At 40.2% G+C, this 21,665-nt stretch overlaps 2 protein-coding genes across 2 annotated transcripts; one reads left to right on the forward strand and one right to left on the reverse strand.

The window, feature by feature from the left end:
* Positions 1-396: 396 nt before the first annotated feature.
* Positions 397-14,033, forward strand: LOC306979139 (cerebellar degeneration-related protein 2-like; the record flags this gene model as incomplete). The annotated part of the gene is made up of 6 exons (XM_079577987.1): positions 397-763; positions 9,772-9,884; positions 10,170-10,318; positions 10,444-10,608; positions 11,696-11,909; positions 13,266-14,033. Coding segments are annotated over 6 exons (1,776 nt in total), but the record flags the coding sequence as incomplete, so codon positions are not given.
* Positions 14,034-19,076: 5,043 nt separating this feature from the next.
* Positions 19,077-21,528, reverse strand: mrpl58 (mitochondrial ribosomal protein L58; the record flags this gene model as incomplete). Its single annotated transcript, XM_079577889.1, has 6 exons — positions 21,361-21,528; positions 21,226-21,250; positions 21,096-21,155; positions 19,487-19,569; positions 19,239-19,408; positions 19,077-19,161 (listed from the first exon to the last, which is right to left on the reverse strand). The coding sequence occupies exons 1-6, from the start codon at positions 21,520-21,522 to the stop codon at positions 19,077-19,079; spliced, it is 585 nt and encodes a 194-aa protein (XP_079434015.1). The 5' UTR covers positions 21,523-21,528.
* Between the last annotated feature and the right edge of the window lie 137 nt (positions 21,529-21,665).

Here is a 21,665-nt window from a genome sequence, read left to right on the forward strand (position 1 = left end):
AAGAAGAAGAAAAAGAAGAAGAAGAAAAAGAAGAAGAAAAAGAAGAAGAAGAAAAAGAAGAGGAAGAGGAAGAAGAAGAAAAAGAAAAAGAAGAGGAAGAAGAAGAAGAAGAAGAAGAAGAAGAAGAAGAAGAAGAAGAAGAAGAAGAAGAAGAATGTAACATAGTAGAGGCAGACATTAGAGGCAATGTAACGTACATTCATCAACTCATATTCATCAAATCATATTTATCTTGGGGTTTCCAGCTGCAGTACCGCAAACGTGCACGGAGCGGCGCTAAAACCCCTTCAAACAGCCCCCGGACAGTCGCCACCGCCGCGCACGCACGGAGCTGAGCTGACGTCCACGCACTGGAGACACTCGGCATTGCAACATCCTCTCTGCTGCCACGTCTGAGCTCCTTCCAGCAGCTGGCGGAGCAGCGGGAGCAGCGGGAGCAGCGGGAGCGGTGATGGGGATGTGGGAGTGACCGCGTGGAGGAAACAGTCGCGTCGCCACCACCCACCCCGTCGCCGTGTGAGCCGCTCCCCCTCGCCCCGGTCGGCCTGGAGGAGGGAGATCGCCTGCTTTAGCTGTCGTTTGCCTCCTCTGGTTCTCCCCCCCCCACCCCAGACTTCCACCCTGGAGCTGTTTTGCACCCACGGGCGGGCTTGTTTCTGTGCTTTCAGGCGCGGTGCCCCCCCCGTGCTCAGCTCAGGGACCATGGACGAGTTCGTGACGGAGGAAGAGGAGCCGTGGTACGACCAGCAGGACTTGGAGCAGGGTAAGTGTAGTAGTACATAAATGTGCGCATGCCTCCTCCTCCAGGCGCGCAGCATCCCGAGCCGGTGTGCGCGAGTCAGGCGGCCGCGCACAACAAAAGGCTCGCTGGTGTTGCGCAGCTAAGGGCGTTTGAAGCCGTTTCCCCCAATACTGTATTTGCAGCTCGTGCTGTAGTAAAAAGAGAGAAGGCACCACTTTCTAGAGGCTTCTGTACAAACCCTCTGGGCCTGTGTAGAGGCTGTGGAGCTGTCAGTGCTGATTCACAATGGAATCCATCATAACAGTGCTTAATGAATTGGCATGAGGTGAAACAGACCTTGTCTAACCTAATTGGCAGAACAAAATAAGATACAGGGGAAGCAGGGCAATTGATGTTTGAAGGTAAGGATTCCAGTAACACATTCAAACAACCTGAGACGCACAACCTTTGGAGAGAAAGCTGAACTTTGATCTTTGAACTAATATTTCAGTTTCCTGTTTGTAGAGCTTTCTTGTTGTTTTCAGATTACATTTATGGAGTCTTTGCAGTCTGCCAGTTGCAACCATTCAAATGAACTGACATCATAGTGAAGTGACATCACTTTATTCGGGTGGAACAGAGTTTGTTATAACATAGCAAAAGAAAATTGATCTGAAATGTTATACTTTGATTTGTCCTGTCATTTGAGGTTCCATTTCCATTTAGATTTCCATAGAATCTGCATAACCTCCATTCTCCGTCATGTGATTTGGAACTGTGCCTATGCAAATAAAGATTAAACTGGAACCTCCAAATGAATGGGCAAATAACAACAACTCAGTAGCGCTGGGCGGAGTTTCAAACGGCTGATCACTATTACACAAATGTTACATTTAGCTCCGAACTGCACTCCGAAGCTTATCTTCAATAGGATAGCTCGAGCTGAAATCGTTTCTCTGTGACTCAGCAGATGTAGAAAAAACATCTGTTGAGAGCTTCATTTCCTGTGTCTCTTTGCATCTGCCAATCAGCCGTCTCTTTATGGTTGATATCCGTGAGCGAGGGAGCGCCGATGTGTCGATTCCACCTACAAACCACTTCTCCCTTCACTCGTATTCTAATAATATTCAAATGAGGGCGCGCAATCAAAGCGAAATTGCAATTTGAACGGTTGCAACTGATAACAAGTAATACTGAGCGTTCGTTCTGGCCGTACTGTATGTTTAAAGTGAACAGATGTGCTGTGCAGAAGCAGGGAAGGTGCAGTGACATTTGGGGATGTCACAGGCTGTAAGAGGAGACAGTGCTGTCATTGTTACGTTGCACTGGATGAGCAGGAATCGACTGAGGACAGGAGGCAATGGGCACAAAAATGTGTTCTATCTTTACACTACATTTCAATCAAAGTTTATTCATAAAGCACTTTACAACCACACCGGGCCGAAGTGCTTCACAGAAAGATAAAACGATTTTAAAAACACAAAGTATCCCATCCTAGCATAATTCAGAGCGTTCTCGGTCTTAAAAGCCACTTTGAAAAGATGAGTCTTTAATCTGGACTTAATAAGGGACAGATCCGTGAGAACACATGACAGCTATTCCCAAAGTCCAGGATGTCATGGACCCCTTATCGATCCAAAAATCTCTTGGAAGCCCCCCAATAAAAACATATTTACTCTATTCTGAGGAATTCATTATTATTTTCCAGCTCAACTCACATAAAAAGCAACATTTAGCCATGACAATACGCTAAATACTGATTTGAAGTAGTATAATGTAGCAAATAAATGTACATTTCCTTTAAAGATATATTTTTTTATTATTCTTTAATGTACTTGGTTTGCAGACATGCTTTGGGGGCCCCCTGCAATGCCTCTGAGGGCCACCAGGGGTCCCCGGACCCCACTTTGGGGACCACTGGACTAAGACATTTATATTTAGGCCTGTCAAAGTTAAAGCAGTACTAAGTAACTCTTGCCCCTAGAGGCCATAAACGCTACTGCCGGGGTTGTAGCATGTTGCGATTTTTTAACTTATTAATTGTCCGTGAGAATAAATACTACGCTGACAGAAAAGACAAAGGGACAGAGGGATATTGTACATCCAATTACACAATGGAAGTTATTTTTTTCACTCTGTAAATACTGTTTAAAGTGGCGCGAGCCCGCAGTTAGCTTTGCCCGTTAGCCTGTTAGCTTCTTCTTCGTGATTCCATTAGTGTGTATTGGTGGCTCCGGTCCGGTGGCAGTAAAGTTGCAATTGTGGTTTTCTGGTCAGAGACACCGGGGGGAGATGAAAGACCCCCCCAGTCATCCCATGAACACTTGTATTATCCCCAGAGGGCCTAAAAAAGGATTTATTAAGGTAAACAAGTTACATAGTACTGCTCAGTTCAGTTCAGTTCAGTTTCGTTTTATTATGAATATACAGTAAAAACATTTACAATCATTCATGAAGTATTGCATATTCATAAATGGGACACCCTTGAAGCAACAGTTTGCTTATATATGGGGCCCAAGATAGGACACAATATTAAAAACACAAACATACATTAATACATTAGCAACCTAGGAAACATTACCTTTGTTGCCTATTTCCTTCCAAACCTATAACTAACCTAACCTACTCTAATCTAAAGCTACCATATCTTACTTTTATTACTTCAGCAATGCATCAATTTAAAAGAGTACACACTATATGCTCACGCACATTGGGACATACTACCATCAGACACAAGTTTTTAATTATTTTTTTGTATGTATCTATTTATTTATTTATTTATTTTTGTATTTAAAAAAAAAAAATTATAGAGGTCCAACTAGGGTTTATTGTATTTTCCTAGAAGCTCAATTTTTAATTTCTTTTTAAAAATGATCAAAGATGTAGCAGTTTTAATTTCAGTGTTCAGTTTGTTCCAAATTTCGGGGCCTTTGCACGCCACACTAAAACTTGTACACTTGAGTGTCCTCGTTTTTCCCTTTAAGAGGGTTTTATGTCTTGTGTTGTGATCATGAGCAGGTGTAGAGGTTGGGATGAGTTGAGCCAGTCTGTCCTTAGGTCTAAACTAAACTGCTTTAAAGCTTTAACTCACGACCAGTGTTGTCACAGATTACTCGGAAAAAGTCATCTGATTATATATTCCTGATTGGTCCTTTAAAATGTTACTAAAATTAAGAAACCAGTAAAGTAACTAAGTTATATTACAAATTACTTGCTGGCATCACCATCCCCGCCTCAAAATGCAATCCATCTCTCTCCTCCTCTATTATTGTCTACGTTTACGTCATGTGTCATGCTAAAAATGTGACTTGTTCCTAAATAACTCGTTACTGGCATCACTGCTCACAATGAATCGGAAATAAAAACTATGAATGCATTAATCATGAGTGAACCGCAGATTGATCTCATCATTGACCAAAACACACTCCTGTATCTGAGCCACACGTGACCTGAAAGACACTTGGATTAACGACATATCTCCAACCTTTTCACATGATGAGCTACTTTTATGTAACAAAAGCGACAGAGAGCTACTAATGCATCAAAGAGACTGTGCTTTTTCCAACCAAAATGACTTTAAACTTCTAACACATACATCCTATGGAGGCTTTGATTTTCTATTTGCCAACATTCAAACTGCAGTTTTGTTTGGATTGCATTTTACTGTGGCGTCCGAGTCGACAGTATCAATATATCTTATTGTATCAAAAATATAAACATACAAAGAACTGCATTTAGACATAAATCTTATTACGCATATTCAGTGTTGGGGGAAACGTATTATAGAAGTAACGAGATGCAAAAATATATTACTTTTTTCAGTAACTAAGGAATATAACATACACAAAATACGGGAATATAGTAGTCATTACAGCATGCCAAATCAAGTTGGACACTTGTGTGTTAGATCTGCGTTTACAAAACACAAGAGAATGGGGAAAGCGAGGGAAAAAGAATCTACTGCACTTTTGCTTACTATTATTATTATTTATATTTTTATAAGTAACTCAAAAGTAACTCAAAGTAGTGTAACTCAGCTACATTTTTCAAACAGTAATATGTAATACAATCTTATCACATTTTTAAAGCTGTAATCACAAATATAAAATATATTAACATTTTTAAGTAACTTGCCCAACACTGCGCATATTGTAAGAGAGTATACAGGTGGTCGTCATATAATTAGAATATCATGAAAAAGTGCATTTACTTCTGTCATTCAACTTAAAATGTGAAACTAATATATGATGTAGACTCATTACATGCAAAGTGACACATGTCAACCCTTGTTTGTTTTCATTTGGATGATTATGGTTTACAGTCTATCTTTAAAATATTCAAATTTACTGAGATTTTTTATTTAGGTTTTTAAAAGCTGACAGACATAATCATCAAAATGTCTCACTTTGCATGTAATGACTCTATCATGTATTAGTTTCACAGTTTAAGTTGAATAACAGAAGTGAATGCACTTTATCATGATATTCTAATATATGACGAGCACCTGTACATGAATAAAAATGTAATTGAAACGTAAACGCCTTTCATAACGTCTTCAGGTCTAAGTAACATTGATCATACAAATGGTCCAAATGGTTCACTTTTTTGTTTGAGCTGAGGTTAGCTTATGAATCGTACAGTGGTAACAGTATTTACTATTTTGACGTGGAAAAAATGGAATGGAATCGAGAAAAAAATGGGAAATCGTCATTTAGCTCCTAAACTGTTCTAATAATTGTAGAATTTGTGGCGATGCAATTATTATATGTAGTATTTATTACCAATTATCGTCTATATCTCCAGTTGCGTCACAAATTCTTACTATGAAATAATATGAGGACTATCAGATGAACACTACATAAAACTGTAAAATATAGATATATGTCTTTCTAGCTTGATCACAGAAGGCGTGTCTTTCCCAGTCTCCTTTGTCTGTCGTGCTGTGCCTTGGCCAGACCCTCCACTGGCTAAAATCCAACCACATATGTCATGAGGCAGCTGCTCCTCGCAACGCTTAGAAAACATAAAAGATTTGCCCGAACTGACCATCACAGGCCGTACTTTAGCTTTATACGATTCGAAAAGCGAACCACTTTCAAGGCACAGGAAGAGAGTGCAGGGAGACGTTTTGTTTTGCACATTCCAGTGATTCTCACGGGCGATACGCACCTACCCAAACAACTGCAGGAGAGATCATCGCATTCCAAGCACTTTTCAATGCCTACAGCACATCCAATGTCGCAATTTCAATGGTTGTTAATTGTTTAAGCCACACCGCGTACGATTTTACCCAATAAATAAAACAGAAATACAAGCATTTATTTCATGACAGATATTTTCATCATTGAAAAAATACCTCATAAATGTACAAACAAACATGAGTTTTTGCTGTGAGCGGCTCAGACATGACTGCAACTTTACTGGGAGTGGCTACGTCTCAAGCTCGTCTCCATGGCGATGTCGACAAAAGTCAGCAGAATATAAGATTTGAACAGGTTAGGTCCTCATCCAAATCCATCCTTTCATTACCCACTGCAGCAATAGACTTTTCTTACTTAGGAACATGTTTTGTATTGAGGTCAACACCATAGTCCAAATGTTACGCAGTGTCCCTTTAAATGAAGCAATTAAGTAGCTCATTTTCCGGGTTCCTAGGAATCCTGGCCCCAGAGAGGACCTATTGTACGTGTTTTCAGCAGTAGAAGAAAACATGCAAACTCCACACACTAGCATACGTTTTAGATATAAACATCATGGCTGCTTGACGTTTACGCTGGCCTTTTCCACTCTGGAGGAAATGCAGTATTGACTGGCTAAGTTGTTTGGCGGTGCGGTGAGTTGTATCGATTGGCTGTCCTCTCCTCGCCCCCCTCCTCTGCTCTTCCGGCCTCTTCTCTTGGCACTTGTAGAACACTGGAATTCACTTCCCTCAGAGGGACACGTCGATGTGGACAGTAGGACAGTGTTTAGAGGCAGAAAGAGTCTGAAAAAGACATCATCGTTACTGTTACATGTTTTCCCGATAGTTGGTTTATGATACTGATACCTGAACACTGTTTATTTCAATGTTAAGAAATATGTGAAAAATGAAGAATAATCTGGGGCGGAAAGTGGGGGAAAATGGTGGCAAAAATAAGGGGGGAAAAAAATATCCTAGCTGAAACAACTGTCACTTACTTTAATGCTGTCCTTGGACCAACAGCATCAAAACTGTGCTATTTTTTCTGTGCCTACTTTCGATACATTTATTTTTTAGGAGAGCCTTGATGGCTAATAGTTCACAACGGCTGAGTGTGTCTGAGGAGTGAACAAACAATGCAGGAAGCAAGATAAGAGGATCCATTGTTCAGTATGATAATTAATGTGACACAACAATAGCCTCATCCCAAAGTGCTAGCATTTGATGCTTGCTATGTTTGTAGGACAAGGACTAGTTCCAAAGAAATATTGTAGTTCAAACGTAGACTAGAATAATGATGGACTAAGTGAGGGTGGCTAACTCATAGCAGGCTAACTGACGCGCGTTCATGTGTCTTTTGGAGCCAGCTCCTATATTAAGACCAGGCCAGAAATAAAAATCTAAACGGCAAAATACAAAAAAATAGGACGATGTTGGACAGGAAACACATGGAGGTAAAAATTGAAATTTCGTAGGAGCCAGGAACATCCAGAGTCTTCCCTCATTTCCTAATAGGCTTCATTAGCTAATCGCAATATGCTACGTCCATATTTTTCACAGTCTCTGAGTTCAAAACAATAATCTGCTTTTTTGTGAATGAAGTTGGTATTGAATCGGTCATGCTATCAATGGCTGTGGCTAGCATATGGAGCTCAACAGTCCCGCCCTCCTCCAGGCTCCTCCCAGTGCCAACTATTTGGAGTTAAAGATTGATCAAAACATTTATAAACCAAAAAGTTATAATAACAAAACACATGACATTAAAATAAAACTGCCTGGTCAGTTAGAACATTGCGAATTAGCCCTCCTATTTTTGTGAAAAGATGCTACAATATGAAGGAATGCAACACAATGAAACATTATAAAAGATGTATCTGTATAATGGAAGTGGAAACACATTTTGTTTGGATAACCCCAGGAAACACAATTTCCTTGAATTTTTCCTTCGTACTTTTTAGCCCACAGCCAGAACCTTTCCACGACCCTCTTTCACATGATATTGCTAATGCTAATGTCGATTCCTTTGTTGCATTGTTGACATAGTTCTATTTATTCATTATTTTTTATTCATGAGACAGTTTGTGGTTAACACAACAGCCTGGAGACAGACATATTTGTTTGCGCCGCGACAGATGTGCTCTATTCCCAGGGTGGATTGAATCAGTTTTCCTGCCGTAGCAACATTTGTTCAGCAACTGTGCACTTTCACGCCCCAGTAATCACGGCAAACCATATTATCTTTAAGTTTAGTTTGTCTCGCTACAGGCTAACAGCTCATACATCAGTGTTTAGCTATTAGCAATAGGCGACAAGGAATTCATAGTTTTTCTTACAGAACTTTTTTTTATTTAAGACTAAAGGGAAATTCTTCCTCCTTTCAAATGTGCTGTAAATTTATTTGATGATACAGCTTGTTTTTCAGCTAGCAAACATTTAGTATGTAGCATTAACCCTTTGCTTGCTAGCTAGCCTGGCTTTTGTCTCATAATTAACCTATAGCAATAACGATCTGCAGTGTATGCGGTGTAGAAACTTAAAAGTAAGAATAACCATAGTCAGAAAATAATAACATAATATAATAATAATAATAATTTTTACTACATAGGGCTACAAAAAACGAGATACTTTACTATTCCCATCACTTTACGATATTTAATGACCCTGTCTGTTGGGCTGGGTACCGTTACATATATTTTAACAATACCGATACACTTTCCAATACCTACACTAAAATATTTGTCATCTAGAACCAGAAAACAGAACAATAATTTGTATCCAAATGCCAAGACATGTGTGAAAAATGGGGAAAAATTGGAGGAAAAAAATTGGGAAAACAATAAAAAAAAATTGGGGCAAAAAAACAACAACTATTTGAGAAAAATAGTTGGGCAAAACAAATAAAAAGAAAAAATAGGGCAAAAATGAAATCATTTATTTGAGCTGAAACAACCAAGTCACTTCCTTAAATGCTGTCCCTGAACCAACAGCATTAAAACTTGAATCTAAAGATAGAAGATTTTCTTTCAGTACCTGCTTTCAATACTTTTTTCGATACCAGAACCAAACCTTTTTTCTGATACCAGACTGGTATTGTTTAACAACCCCTACCTGTCTGTCTGGTTTGGTCATCTTAAATTTATTTTATTTGTTTCAAATGTTGGTGGTTTGTTGAGGGCACTCTGGATTTGTATTATTTAACAAACAACACATTCTGTTAGCTTTTGTTAGAATTACATGGAACAGTTTTACAGATGCCCCATGTCTAACCAGGTCCGGGTAGGAGTCGCAGGGTGTCTGGCGTGTGTCCTGCTAATGACCGTTCATTATGGAAGACAGACCGGCACGGCTCCAGTAAAGCATTCATCAGCTCCTCTCTGCGGGACTGTTTTCAAACGGGCCCAAACATTTGTGTCTAGTCAGGGCTGTGCTCTGCTGACTCACTCACATAAATAACAAGGTGACATTGACGAAGTGGTTTGGAGGTGACGCCGAGGAGAAACACTGACAAATACTGGACGCATGCACCAAAATAATGTGGAATTAGTGCCAGTATTTGGAGCATTTATCAGGGTTGGGAAACATTGCGTTACGGCATCCAGGTTTGCTTTGGAATCTCTTAAAAAAAACTTTAAAATCTCATGAACACAGCACTAAACACTCTTGGTGTGACCAGCAAAAACCATCAGGTCTATGCCCTGCCCCAGGTCTATGAGTCTCATTTAATCACTGTGTCCCAGATCTACTTTTAACCTGCCCAGAATAGAACCTTCGACGTTATTGATGATGACAATAGTCTGAACTTAGCTCCCTCCGTTTTATCTTCCATATTAAAATTGCATGATAACACTCGTCACCTCCCTCTCGTCCGCAGACCTGCACCTGGCCGCGGAGCTGGGTAAGACCCTGCTGGAGAGGAACAAGGAGCTGGAGGACTCGCTGCAGCAGATGTACATCACCAATGAGGAGCAGGTGCAGGAGATTGAGGTATGGACTTTCATGGTGCAAGAAGCTATTGGGCCAGTCCATTCAAAGCTTTAAAAACAAACTACAAAATGTTAGTTCTAAAATGAACAGGGAAACAAGTATATGATATGATAAATATAGACAATATATTTAGTAAATTCCACTTTAACATCAGTGCAGATAGACCGATATATTGGCCTTGAAGTATCGACAATGACAGGTTGACCTCCCTCCAGAGAGATTAAAGTCTACAGCATCCTCTTCAATCGTGCCCTGCGTTGACTGTAAGTGTCCATCTCTTCTCAGTACCTGTCCAAGCAGCTGGATGTTCTGCGGGACATGAACGAACAGCATGCCAAAGTCTACGAGCAGCTGGACGGGACGGCGCGGGAGCTGGAGCACACCAACCACACTCTGGTCACTGACAGCAAGACCTCCCAGCACAGGATAGAGAGGTACGGGATTGGCACAATGATGGACTCGCATGTAAACACAATGTTTGACCAGCAGCAAAGCTCGCAAGAATCGGTATTCCAACTGAACTACCTGTGTCCTGTGCACTTCCTGGTTCCCTCCTTAGCCTGACCGGGTCCATCGAGGTGCTGCAGAAGCAGGTGGAGACTCTGACGGGGCAGATGGAGCAGCTCAAGTCCATGGAGCAGCTGAGAGTGCGCCGGGAGAAGAGGGAGCGCAGGAAGACCATCCACTCATTCCCCTGTCTGAGAGAGCTCTGCACCGCACCCAAGTTAGTCTCACTGAGGGACTTTACCAGTTTCATACTAATCTTTGTTTTGTCAATGCTTATTTTAAGCATCGTATCTACCGAGGTGGAGACATCCCGGTCCAGACCCGGTCCTCCCACCACATGAACAGTTTTATCCCCACTGCCATCAGACTCATGAACAAAAACAAGACCCAATAACTCAGTTACAGACTCATGAATGTAATCTGCTCTATTGCTCTATGTGGCAGGTCCACACTCATATTTGCTACTAACTAAAATTAGCCTAAGGCTACAATCCGGTGTGGCTTGTTCATTAACTTGCACTGTCCCGACCAAATAAACCATAAATAAATAAATAAAATAAACACTCAATACATCTGGAAATACACTCACGCTGTTGTTCTATGTCAAATTGTTGTTGTCTTTATCATGGTTTAAGTTAAATCTTCTCATAGTCTTATAGTTTAAAGTCTTTATAGATTATTATTGATCTAAAGTTATATGTTATATTTTTCATGTTGCCTGATTGACCGAAAAAGATTCCTAGTTGTGAACCTGTTCATAACCATGGCAATAAAACCAATTCAATTTGGAATTAGCTACTACGTCGCCTCGCAAAGCCGGCGTTCCCTGCCGCATTCATTCACAAATATTGACATATTTCCTATTTCATGTCCAGGGAAGGGTCCACAAGATAATGCTAAAATGCAAAGATGGTCATTTCCTTTACGGGAGCCCCCCGTACAAAAGACCAGAGAAATGTTCTCACACATTCGCTCACGTTACAAAACGTCAGGGCCGCTTTTCTCAAAACGACCTCACCACTTTAGCAGCTCCTACAGACTCCAAACTTTCCACTCTTGGACTTATATTACATACATTATTACAGTTCTGTAGTGACATACTGTATAGCCTTTACAATTAATCAAAATATGCGTAGTCACGTTTTTTATTTTGGAGGCATACATTTCCTATTAACTGCTTCTCCCTGGACATTGGAGACCATCCATTTCCAATAACGCTTCACTTATGTTATAAAAAGCACACATTTTTTCTCGTCACTGTTAACAGTGAAATAATCTCCTGCATAACTTGCTGTATGTGCCAGGTATGAGGATGAGTTTGTGGTGGGCCGAGCCGAGAGCTTCTCTATGGAAGCCCAGATGCAGCCGCCGCCGCGTGAGGAGGAGAACCAGCAGCTCCGCGAGGCCGTGTCCTCGCTCCGAGCCGCCATCAGGGCCGAGAGAGGCCGACGGGAGGCCGTGGAGAAGGAGAGCGGCCTGCTGCTGGCAGAGTTCTCCAGACTGCAGACCCGGGTGCAGGTGAGGACACGTTTACGCTGAGTACGCTTGAACTGCTGTGCTGCGGCTGTACACTCAGGACTACAGGGCGTTCTATGCCTGATATGCAGTCACAGAAAACACTTAAAGGCGACTTATCGTGCAAAATATTTTTAGCTCTGCACCATCTCATAATGTTTACTCGTCAACAAAGTGAGAGATAGTGATAAAGGCATGTTCGATATTATTACCAAAATCCTGCAAAAAACAGAATAGTGTAATAGTGCTGCATAGAAGTTTATTTGTCAAGGTGCCATCAATTGCTAGCAAGCCGTTAGCTGGAAGTGAAAGCCTATTTTCACTGTTTTATAACGTGTAATTCCCTCAGCACAATTGAAAATCCTGACCTAAACTGTCTCTAACTCCTTACTTTGTTTAAAATGTAAAATATCAAAGCTGAGGTGCTGCTGAGGTGAGCCTCAATTACTTACTTTATGTTTATTACCTTTAATTAGGCATGATCGGCACACTTTAATAATTTTTACTACAGCAAGAAAAGGATGTAAACGGGTGATTACAATATTTACTGGTATTATTTATCCTGTGTCACTAAGTCACTAAAAAGACATTATTCTAATGGAAAACGTGCAAATACTTAGAAACAATAACCAATATCCATTTTATTCTTGTGCAGTTAGGGCAGCTCTGGCTTTAAAAGGTGCTTGTCATCTCTGTATGATTAATAATGACCAAACCAATGGGCGAGGAAAGCCCTCCTCTTCCTCATGGCGGGGAGCTGACATTGCTGTAATACCACCCCCTGGTGGCCAGGGGCGACTCCAAAACACACTTTGGAAACAGGATTCTTCTGTATACTGTTTAAACTGCTTAAAAGCCTGGCTCCAAAGAGTTTTTTTTTTTTTTTTTAATCGCTGTGGACCATGTGACAATGCTGGACTATGTGTAATATTTTTAACCCACGCTGGCTTTTGTATATTACACATAAAAAGTGGAACCCTAAGTCTATGATTGACCGGCTCTGGAGCTCTGTGGAGGCTCGAAGCCGGTCGCTGCAAGGGAGGGGCTTCTCGCCTTTTTGCCCTTTTAAGGAGCAGGATTCGTAGGAGGAAAATGAGCAGCCATGTTAATTTCACAGGCCACTCAGGATCATCACTATGAATGGAGCTGAATGGGACCTGATGATCTCTATTATTTCGATCTATGGGCTGCACATTGTAACGCTTTGAGAAGCTTGTCAAGCTTGTAAAGCACAATACAGATAAGGCATTAGTATTTGTCGAAGGCACTTGGACAATATATATATATTTGAATTGAAATGATAAAGATCACTTCTGTAGGCCTTATGATTTGATCTGATGTGTGGCCTCTCCTCCCCAGGACGCTGAGAGCTGCCAGACGCGAGTACGCGAGTTGGAGGTAGAACTCCTGGAGCTCCAGCAACTGCGCCGCACTCGCACCTTCCTCCTGAGCAACGACGAGGACGGGCTGACCCTGACCCAGACCGTCCTCCACAGCACCCCCGAAACAGACACCTTCATGGAGGGGGACGCGGCCGACACCGGGGGCGGCGTCCGGGAGACCACCCAGGGCAGCGGAGAGGGGAGAGGGGGCGAAGCCTTACCCGACTCCAGCCCCGTCCGGAAGAGCTGCAGCGACACCGCCCTCAACGCCATCGTGGCCCGGGACGCCTCCGGCCGCCGGCGGGGCAGCTACGCCCTCCACGCCAACAGCGTCCGCAAACGGGGCATGTCCATCCTGCGGGAGGTGGACGAGCAGTACCACGCCCTGCTGGAGAAGTACGAAGAGCTCCTGGGCAAGTGCAGACGTCACGAGGAGAGCCTGTGCCACGCCGAGGTCCAAACGTCCCGGCCCGTATCCCGCGACCCCTCCATGAAAGACTGCGCCATGGGTCCCGTCCCCGCCCCGCCCCCCACCACGCCCACCCAACAGTCTCCCTCCACGCCCGAGGCCATAGAGAGCATCAGCAGGCAGGTGGAGGCGGTGGACAAGCGGCTGGGGCAGAGCACGCCGGAGTACAAGACGCTCTTCAAGGAGATCTTCTCACGCATCCAGAAGACCAAGATGGACATCAAAGCCACCAAAGCGGCGAAGGCGAAAGGCAAATCAAGCAAAGCTAAACGCTAAAAACGGTTTGTATTCCTGTAGATGATCTCAAAGTCTACTGGACTCTTTACTGGGCGTGAAGAAGCTCCTCAGACGAGAGGCGAAAATTCCTCCAATCAACCCAGTTCAGCCGTCTACAATATTGGAAATCTCCTGGACGAATGAGAGCTTGCACTAACATTCATGGAGAGGCAGATAGACAAAAAAAACCTGTAAATTTAGTACGTTTTAAATTCTCTCGCAAGAAAAAAGCGTAAACCTAAAATCGGTCTGTTGTATATTTCTCTTTTTTTTAAATATAACCACTACAAGTTATGCATAATAACACGTACGAACTATGCTTTTACTCCCAGCTGTTTCTCCACACTTGGAAAACACAAAGAGCCTCTTTTATTAACCTCTTAACTCCCGCCTGGACCGAGCACATTTTCTCCAGTTTGGCTTTACCCAAATCCTGTAGGCCAGTGTAACACCTCATTTGAAAGCTAAGATCTACAAAACTCAACTAAATGGATCTTTTTCCTCACGTCGTCACATTTTTTTCCATCTTTTTTTGGGGGGGGGGTTTTCAACTCATTTTGTCACTTTTTTGTCATTTTTTAAATCATTTTTTTGTCCATTTTTTTGTCATTTTTTTGTCATTTTTTGTCTTTTTTTTGGTCATTTTTTGTTATTTTTTGTCACATTGTGTCATTTTTTCGTCACTTTTTTGTCAAAATTTTCTCACTTTTTTGGTCTCACTTTTTTGTCATTTTTTTTTTTATTTTTTGTCTAATTTTTATCATATTTTTGTCATTTTTGTCACATTTTTGTAATTTTTTTGTCACATTTTGTAACATTTTTGTCATTTTTTGGGGTAATTTTTTGTCAATTTCTTGTGACATTTTTGTGACATTTTTGCCTCTTTTTCATCAATTTTCCGTCACTTTTTTGTCAGCGTTTTCTCACTTTTTTTGTCACATTTCCGTCATTGTTTTCGTCTCAGTTTTGTCGCTATTTCCCCACCTTTTTTCCAGAAGCTTTTGGATTGGGGTAAAGCCAAACTGGAGAAAATGTGCTCGGTTCAGGTGGGAGTTAAGGGGTTGAATAAGTTACCTCAACATTACTTTAGTGTCTTCATGTAACAATGAGTTGCATGTTATTCAATCAACAGTTTTCCAAATTATTTTGACCTAAAATGTTTCACTAGCTTAATTTTCTATCAGATCTTTGAACTATTTTAGTACTGTTGTTACTCTGTGTCTGAAGTTTTAGCTCCTTTATGTATTTCAAAATGTGTCCGGCAGTTTGCTATAAAACACATTAGCTTAGATTGAATCAGTGGGTGCTGTTTTGATTGAACGTTACAAATATCCTTTCGCAAAACCCCGCCCCTGAACGGTCATCGTCCAATCATACCTCATAGCAACCGTTGCTGTCCGTCGTTCTCAAAAAGAGCCACTTATTATGTGTACTTCTTAACCCCTTAACTCCCACCTGAACCAAGCACCTTTTTCTCCAGTTTGGCTTTACCCCAGTCCAAAAGCTTCTGGAAAAAATATGTGAAAATGGCAACAAAACCGAGACGAAAACAATGATGGAAATGTGACAAAAAAGTGAGAAAACGTAAAAAAAAAGTGACGGAAAATTGATGAAAAAGAGGCAAAAAATGTCACAAGAAATTGACAAAAAAAATGACAAAAATGTTACAAAATGAGACAAAAAAATGACAAAAAATGACCAAAAATGTGATCAAAATGTGACAAAAAAATGACAAAAATATGACAAAAATGTGATAAAAATGTGACAAAAAAAATACAAAAATGTAACAAAAAAATTACAAAAATTTGATGAAAAATTGACAAAAAATGACAAAAATGTGACCAAAAAAAAAAAGACAAAAAATGTGAATAAAATGACCAAAAAAAAGACAAAAAATGTGAAAAAATTGACGAAAAAATTACAAATAAAGATACAAAAATGAGTTGAATACCCAACAAAAAAATGATGGGAAAAAAATCCGAAAAAGATCCTCTCGGTTCAGGCGGGAGTTAAGAGGTTAAACACAGCTTGCTACAATAACTAAGGGGGCGGGGCTTTTGTGAAAGGCCAATTTTATGAATAAATCAAATGCAAAAAAAAAACACTGTTGCAAATTAGCCTTGTGCTTTCTTCACCGTACTAGGTTTTCTAGCTTAGACTAGGTCATTTTTATCGATGCCTTACTGTTACTGATATAGAATTCCCTACACTTAATACGTTTTGCAAAATTTTAGACCTGGCTAAAAAATGAACTGTAACATTTATTTATGACGCTCTTTGTTTTATTTTTTATTACACTTGACAGCTTTTATTTTCATATCTCAACGTTATTATTGTGGTATTTGAAACTGTGGACTGACAACCCTTTATCCGTGATGATTTGTATGGCAAAGGACGGCAGGAGAAGTAAGATCCTGGTACGTCGTCGAGAAAAGGTGTGAAGTTATGGAAAGGTATGGAACGTGTGGACTGGTTTGGCTTCAGAATGTGTCGGAATAGTCGACAATGCCAAACTTCTGTGAGGCTCTTCGAGGTCTGTTTGTTCCGTCCTTTGCTTGCACAGAAACATGTAAAAGTTGTGTGCGTAGGGTTGCTCTTATGAACTGTGTGTTTATTTCTATGCGTGAATTTGTCTTAATATTTTTGCAACTTTACTTTAGTGCCTATAGACTTTAAGTGAATGTCACTAACGTTGTAAATATATTTTGCAACTTTTAATAAATATTCTTCTGTACACCACGACGTTTGTTTTGTTCGTGTTTATTTATTCTTTCCAGAGGCTCCTTGCACAGTCAAAGTTCTGACTTTCTCACTATGTCACTTTGGTAGAAAAACAAAACAAAAACCTGGGATGCATAAACTTACAAGTATAGCAAAACAGGTTCCATATAGTGCTTTATTCGGGCTTTTAACCCCTTAACTCCCACCTGAACCGAGCACCTTTTTCTCCAGTTTGGCTTTACCCCAGTCCAAAAGCTTCTGGAAAAAAAGCTGTGAAAATAGCAACAAAACTGAGACGAAAACAATGTGACAAAAAAGTGACAACAAATTGATGAAAAAATGACAAAAAAATAACAAAAATGGGATAAAAATTTGACCAAAAAATGACAAAAAAAATGACAAAAATGTGATAAAAAAAAATTGACGAAAAAATGACAAAAATGTGACAAAAAATGACAATAAAATGACAAAAAAAAGTTTCAAAAATGAGTTGAATACCACTGAAAATAATGGAAAAAGCCCATTCCCATCCTAGACAAAAAGTTAGCGGGCTGACACAAGCACACAAACGGAAGAGACGCGCTGGAAGTCTTAAAACAAGTGTCTTCCATTCTGACCAAAGTTGTAGTGCTTGTAGAGGAAGCTGTTTGACGCGACTGCTGTTGAAGAAGGCGCGAGCCCTTTGTGCTCTGGAGGAAGCCGCTGTAAGCTACATAAGCAGATCAGAAACGGCTCCTCCACGTATGCAATGGCTACTATAAGTGTAGCCCACAACCTGAGATACGGCTAAAAAGTTGATTTACGCAGACAAGACATACGCGTCACCGGAAACGATTTGAAAGAAAATCTAGAACACGCAGTTTTGTATTGTAGAGGCATAATTGCTGTCTTTATGTTGTGCTAATGAGGCTAGCATAGTGGATCTGACCGCGTGGCCTAATGGATAAGGCGTCTGACTTCGGATCAGAAGATTGAGGGTTCGAGTCCCTTCGTGGTCGTCTTTTTGTGTCGTTTTTTTTTTTTTTTTTTACTGTTTATGAAAAGTTCATTAACTCACTTGTAGTAGTGTAACATTATAATGCTATATTCACACGTGACTTTAATCGCTAAACCCTACATTGTAATGAATCCCAGACCCGATTCAGCGTTAAGAACATGGTAAGAAAGACAAACCATTATTCTATATCTTTCCTAAAGAAAGCGACGTTTGATGAGACAAACAAAACAATCGTACGTGCCCGACTCTCGCACAAAAAGAATGTCGCTGATAATGGAATGTAGTATTTCATAAAGCGCAACAACATGGGAAGCCCACACACACTCATACTATAATACATATACACAAAACTGTAGTATTGTACGTCGCAGCAGAGTGGCGCAGCGGAAGCGTGCTGGGCCCATAACCCAGAGGTCGATGGATCGAAACCATCCTCTGCTACACTTTTGCGTACGTTTTTATTTGGCATCGTGTGTGTGTATATATTTATCTACATATATCTATTGCTGGGTTGCAGGTGACATCGCAGCATTCTAAATTCCTATACTATTACATAGAGGGAAAATTATTTTGTTTTTGAGAAACTTTTTGGTCTTGTACAGAGAGATCATGGACCCAGTGACTGATATTAATGAATATTTGTTTAATTCATATATTTTCTTTTTAGCTACGACTTGTGAAAGTGTAACGCTGCTAATAGGAAAAACTGGCTCCTGCCCCCACTGTGTCTGATGACATCATCATATTCTAGAACCTGCAACCCACCAATATCTGTATCGGTATCGGTATCTGTATCTGTATCTGTATCTCTCTCTCGATAGATAGATAGAGATATGACTCTATTGCAAGGCTAGATATCCCCATTGTCATTGACCAGGTTCAAAAAAGAATTTTGGAAACTTGCATATGCGCAACATGAAATGCATAAAAGTAAAATAAAATATGATAAAATAACAATTTAACACAGAACAAAAGTGTGAATGGATTTACAAATGTACATTTATATATATATATAGAGAGAGAAGAAATGACATGATCTAAAATAGCACATTTTAAACCCTCTGTATGCACTTGCACTACATGTGGTATTGTTTAGAATTGAGAACAAAGCTGACTTTGATGACCTCGGCTAATGCTAAAAAGCTCACTGTCGTATCTGTTTGCATACATTTGTGTCCGTAATAAAGCTTGAATGAAATAAATAATATCATGAGAACAATACAGATTTGGTTTAACATTTGCAACACATGAAGGTTTCACCCAGGGCTTTATCAAATGTTTTTTTACAAGACAAACAAACGATGAGATCAGATAAATTCATCACATCAGTCAAAACCCACTCTTCTGCTCTGTTTTATGTTTGATGCCATCTTCTTCTGTTTGAGCCGTTCTTTATTGCTCTTCTCCAACCTGAAAAAAATCATAAAAATGCTGACCACGTACACGCTCACGATACATTTGGATGATACGTTTGTCGTGAGTGTCACCTCGCTGCTCTCAGGGCGATATCCTCCGCCGTTGGTTCATACGGCTTTTGCGAGGCTTCAGCGATAATGTCCGAGATCTTTTGGATGCAGTCGCTGAGGTTCCTATGCTGGCTCCTGCTCAACTCTGAAGTCACCAGGAGCTCCCCGGATTTGTTGATGCGGTTTTTGTTCTGCACGCATACACATTGTTTCATCAATATATTGTAAGCTTGTGGCTAGGTTACTAGGACCTTTCTCTGTCACCAAACCTTTTCCAGGATATTCCGTTTAACATCTTCAGGGATCCATTCAGCCGTGTGGACGTGAAACCGAACCTCTGCTTTGGTATTTACTGAAATGTCAAAATGAGTGTCACAAAAGAGTAATTATGCACACGTTGACACTTTATATTGGCTGTCAACAATATTATTGTAACACAGCATGCTAAATGTGTCAAAACAAGACTTAAAAAATACTAAATGAAGACAAAAACAAGACTGAAATAGAACACAACTAAGAACTAGCGAATAGCGATATAGATATAACGTCACTTAACATAATTTAACCTCTTACCACCCGCCAAAACCAAATGCTTTCTCTCCTCTTTGCCATTGTCGTCACTTTTTATTTCCCTTATGTGTTTTTGTCACTTTTTTTAATGGCACTTTTGCTACTTTTTTGTTACTTTTTTGATGCATTTTTGGCACATTTTTTGCTGGATTTTGGTCACTTTTTTTTTGCTGGATTTTGGTCACTTTTTTGTTGGATTATTGTCACTTTTTTGTCACATTTTTTGCTGCTCTTTTGCTGGATTTTTGTCATTTTTTGCTGGATTTTTGCCATTTTTTGCTGGATTTTTGTCACTTTTTTGCTGGATTTTTGTCATTTTTTGCTGGATTTTTGTCACCATTGTTTCTGGATTTTTGTCATTTTTTGCTGGATTTTGTCACCTTTTTTTCTGGATTTTTGTCAGTTTTTTTCTGGATTTTTGCCATTTTTTGCTAGAATTTTGTCATATTTTTTCTGGATTTTTGTCACTTTTTTTGCTAGATTTTTGTCATTTTTGTCAATTTACATCCTCATTTTCTCTCTTTTTTTGTCGCCATTTTGAAGGTTTCAGATTTGGAGAATTTGGAGAGCAGGAGAAAACATGTTCAGGTGGGAGTTAAGAGGTTAATATTGTGATAGTGGTGATACCAATAATTTGGCAATATGTAGTGCAGCCCAGGGGCGGACTGGGACTGAAAAACAGCCCTGGACTCTGACTAGCCTGGCCCAAATTAGCGTAATTGTGACTTCCACAAATACATATTTTAACCTCTAACCACCCGCCTTAACATTAACGAGTGCATTTTCTCCAGTTCGGCTTTATATTATTATTTTTTTATTGGTATCATCAGCAAAAAGAACGGGAAAGGTGGTCATAGAAACAGAAGCAAAATCATTAATATAAATAATAAATAATAATGGTCCCAAAATTGAACCTTGTGGTACACCATACTCCACGATATTCCTTTTAGATTCATGTTTTTTTTATACTGGGCTTTACCCAAATCTAAAAGCTTCTCGACTGGAGAGCAACAATGTAACGCCTCATTTGAAAGCTAAGACCGACAAAAGTGATGGAAACTTTTCATCACGTCACCACATTTTTGTCATTTTTAAAATTATTTTTTCTATCATTTTTTGTCCGTGTTTTTCTCATGTTTTTGTTGACTTTTCATCCTCTTTCTCGCTACTTTGATGCTTTTCTTTTTAGCTTTTAGATTTGGGTAAAGCTCGGTTGAGGCGGGACTGGTGGCCCTTCTGTGCTCCTCGGGAATGGACATATGGCCAGTCCGCCCTGCAGCCCTACTTTCAATCAATTATCAATCACACCTTTATTGACATGCTGACCACCAGGACCACCGCTTCTGCTGTAGGATACAGTGAGTCTCTCTGTAACAACATTGACATTAAATAAAATGTTGGCTTAAAATATTTCAGTTCTGTGTATTACGACATTTACCTACTGGAATGTGTACAGGATTCTCCTAAAAAAAGAAAGGACACAGATTAAAAACAATTACAGCAAGTCTATTGAGATATAAAATGGATGTTTTTATACTGCCTTTACAAATAGTCCACAAAAATCCTAATTTACCTGACTGGGCCTCGACGCCTTGGATCCATTAAAAGCGCATAGTTTAAAACTCCTTCCCATCTGTTTGACCACGTGACCCCATGGCCGTATATGATTTGGAAAGCCACAAATCGTGGCGTTATGGCAAAATAGTGCAGACCGCCGCGCTATGTGTGCCGCCATGTTGTGTTGACGTCATTACGTTGTGAGCAAAACGTCGGCAACAAATAGCAACGTGTTTTAAATCTGTAACAGGCAGGTGACATAAAGATGTATAGAGGGTTTTAAAGAGGGTTTTAAAGTTATTGTTAATGGATGTATGGAAT

Source organism: Gobius niger (assembly GCF_951799975.1).
Source record: "Gobius niger genome assembly, chromosome: 19".
Classification (NCBI taxonomy): Eukaryota; Metazoa; Chordata; class Actinopteri; order Gobiiformes; family Gobiidae; genus Gobius; species Gobius niger.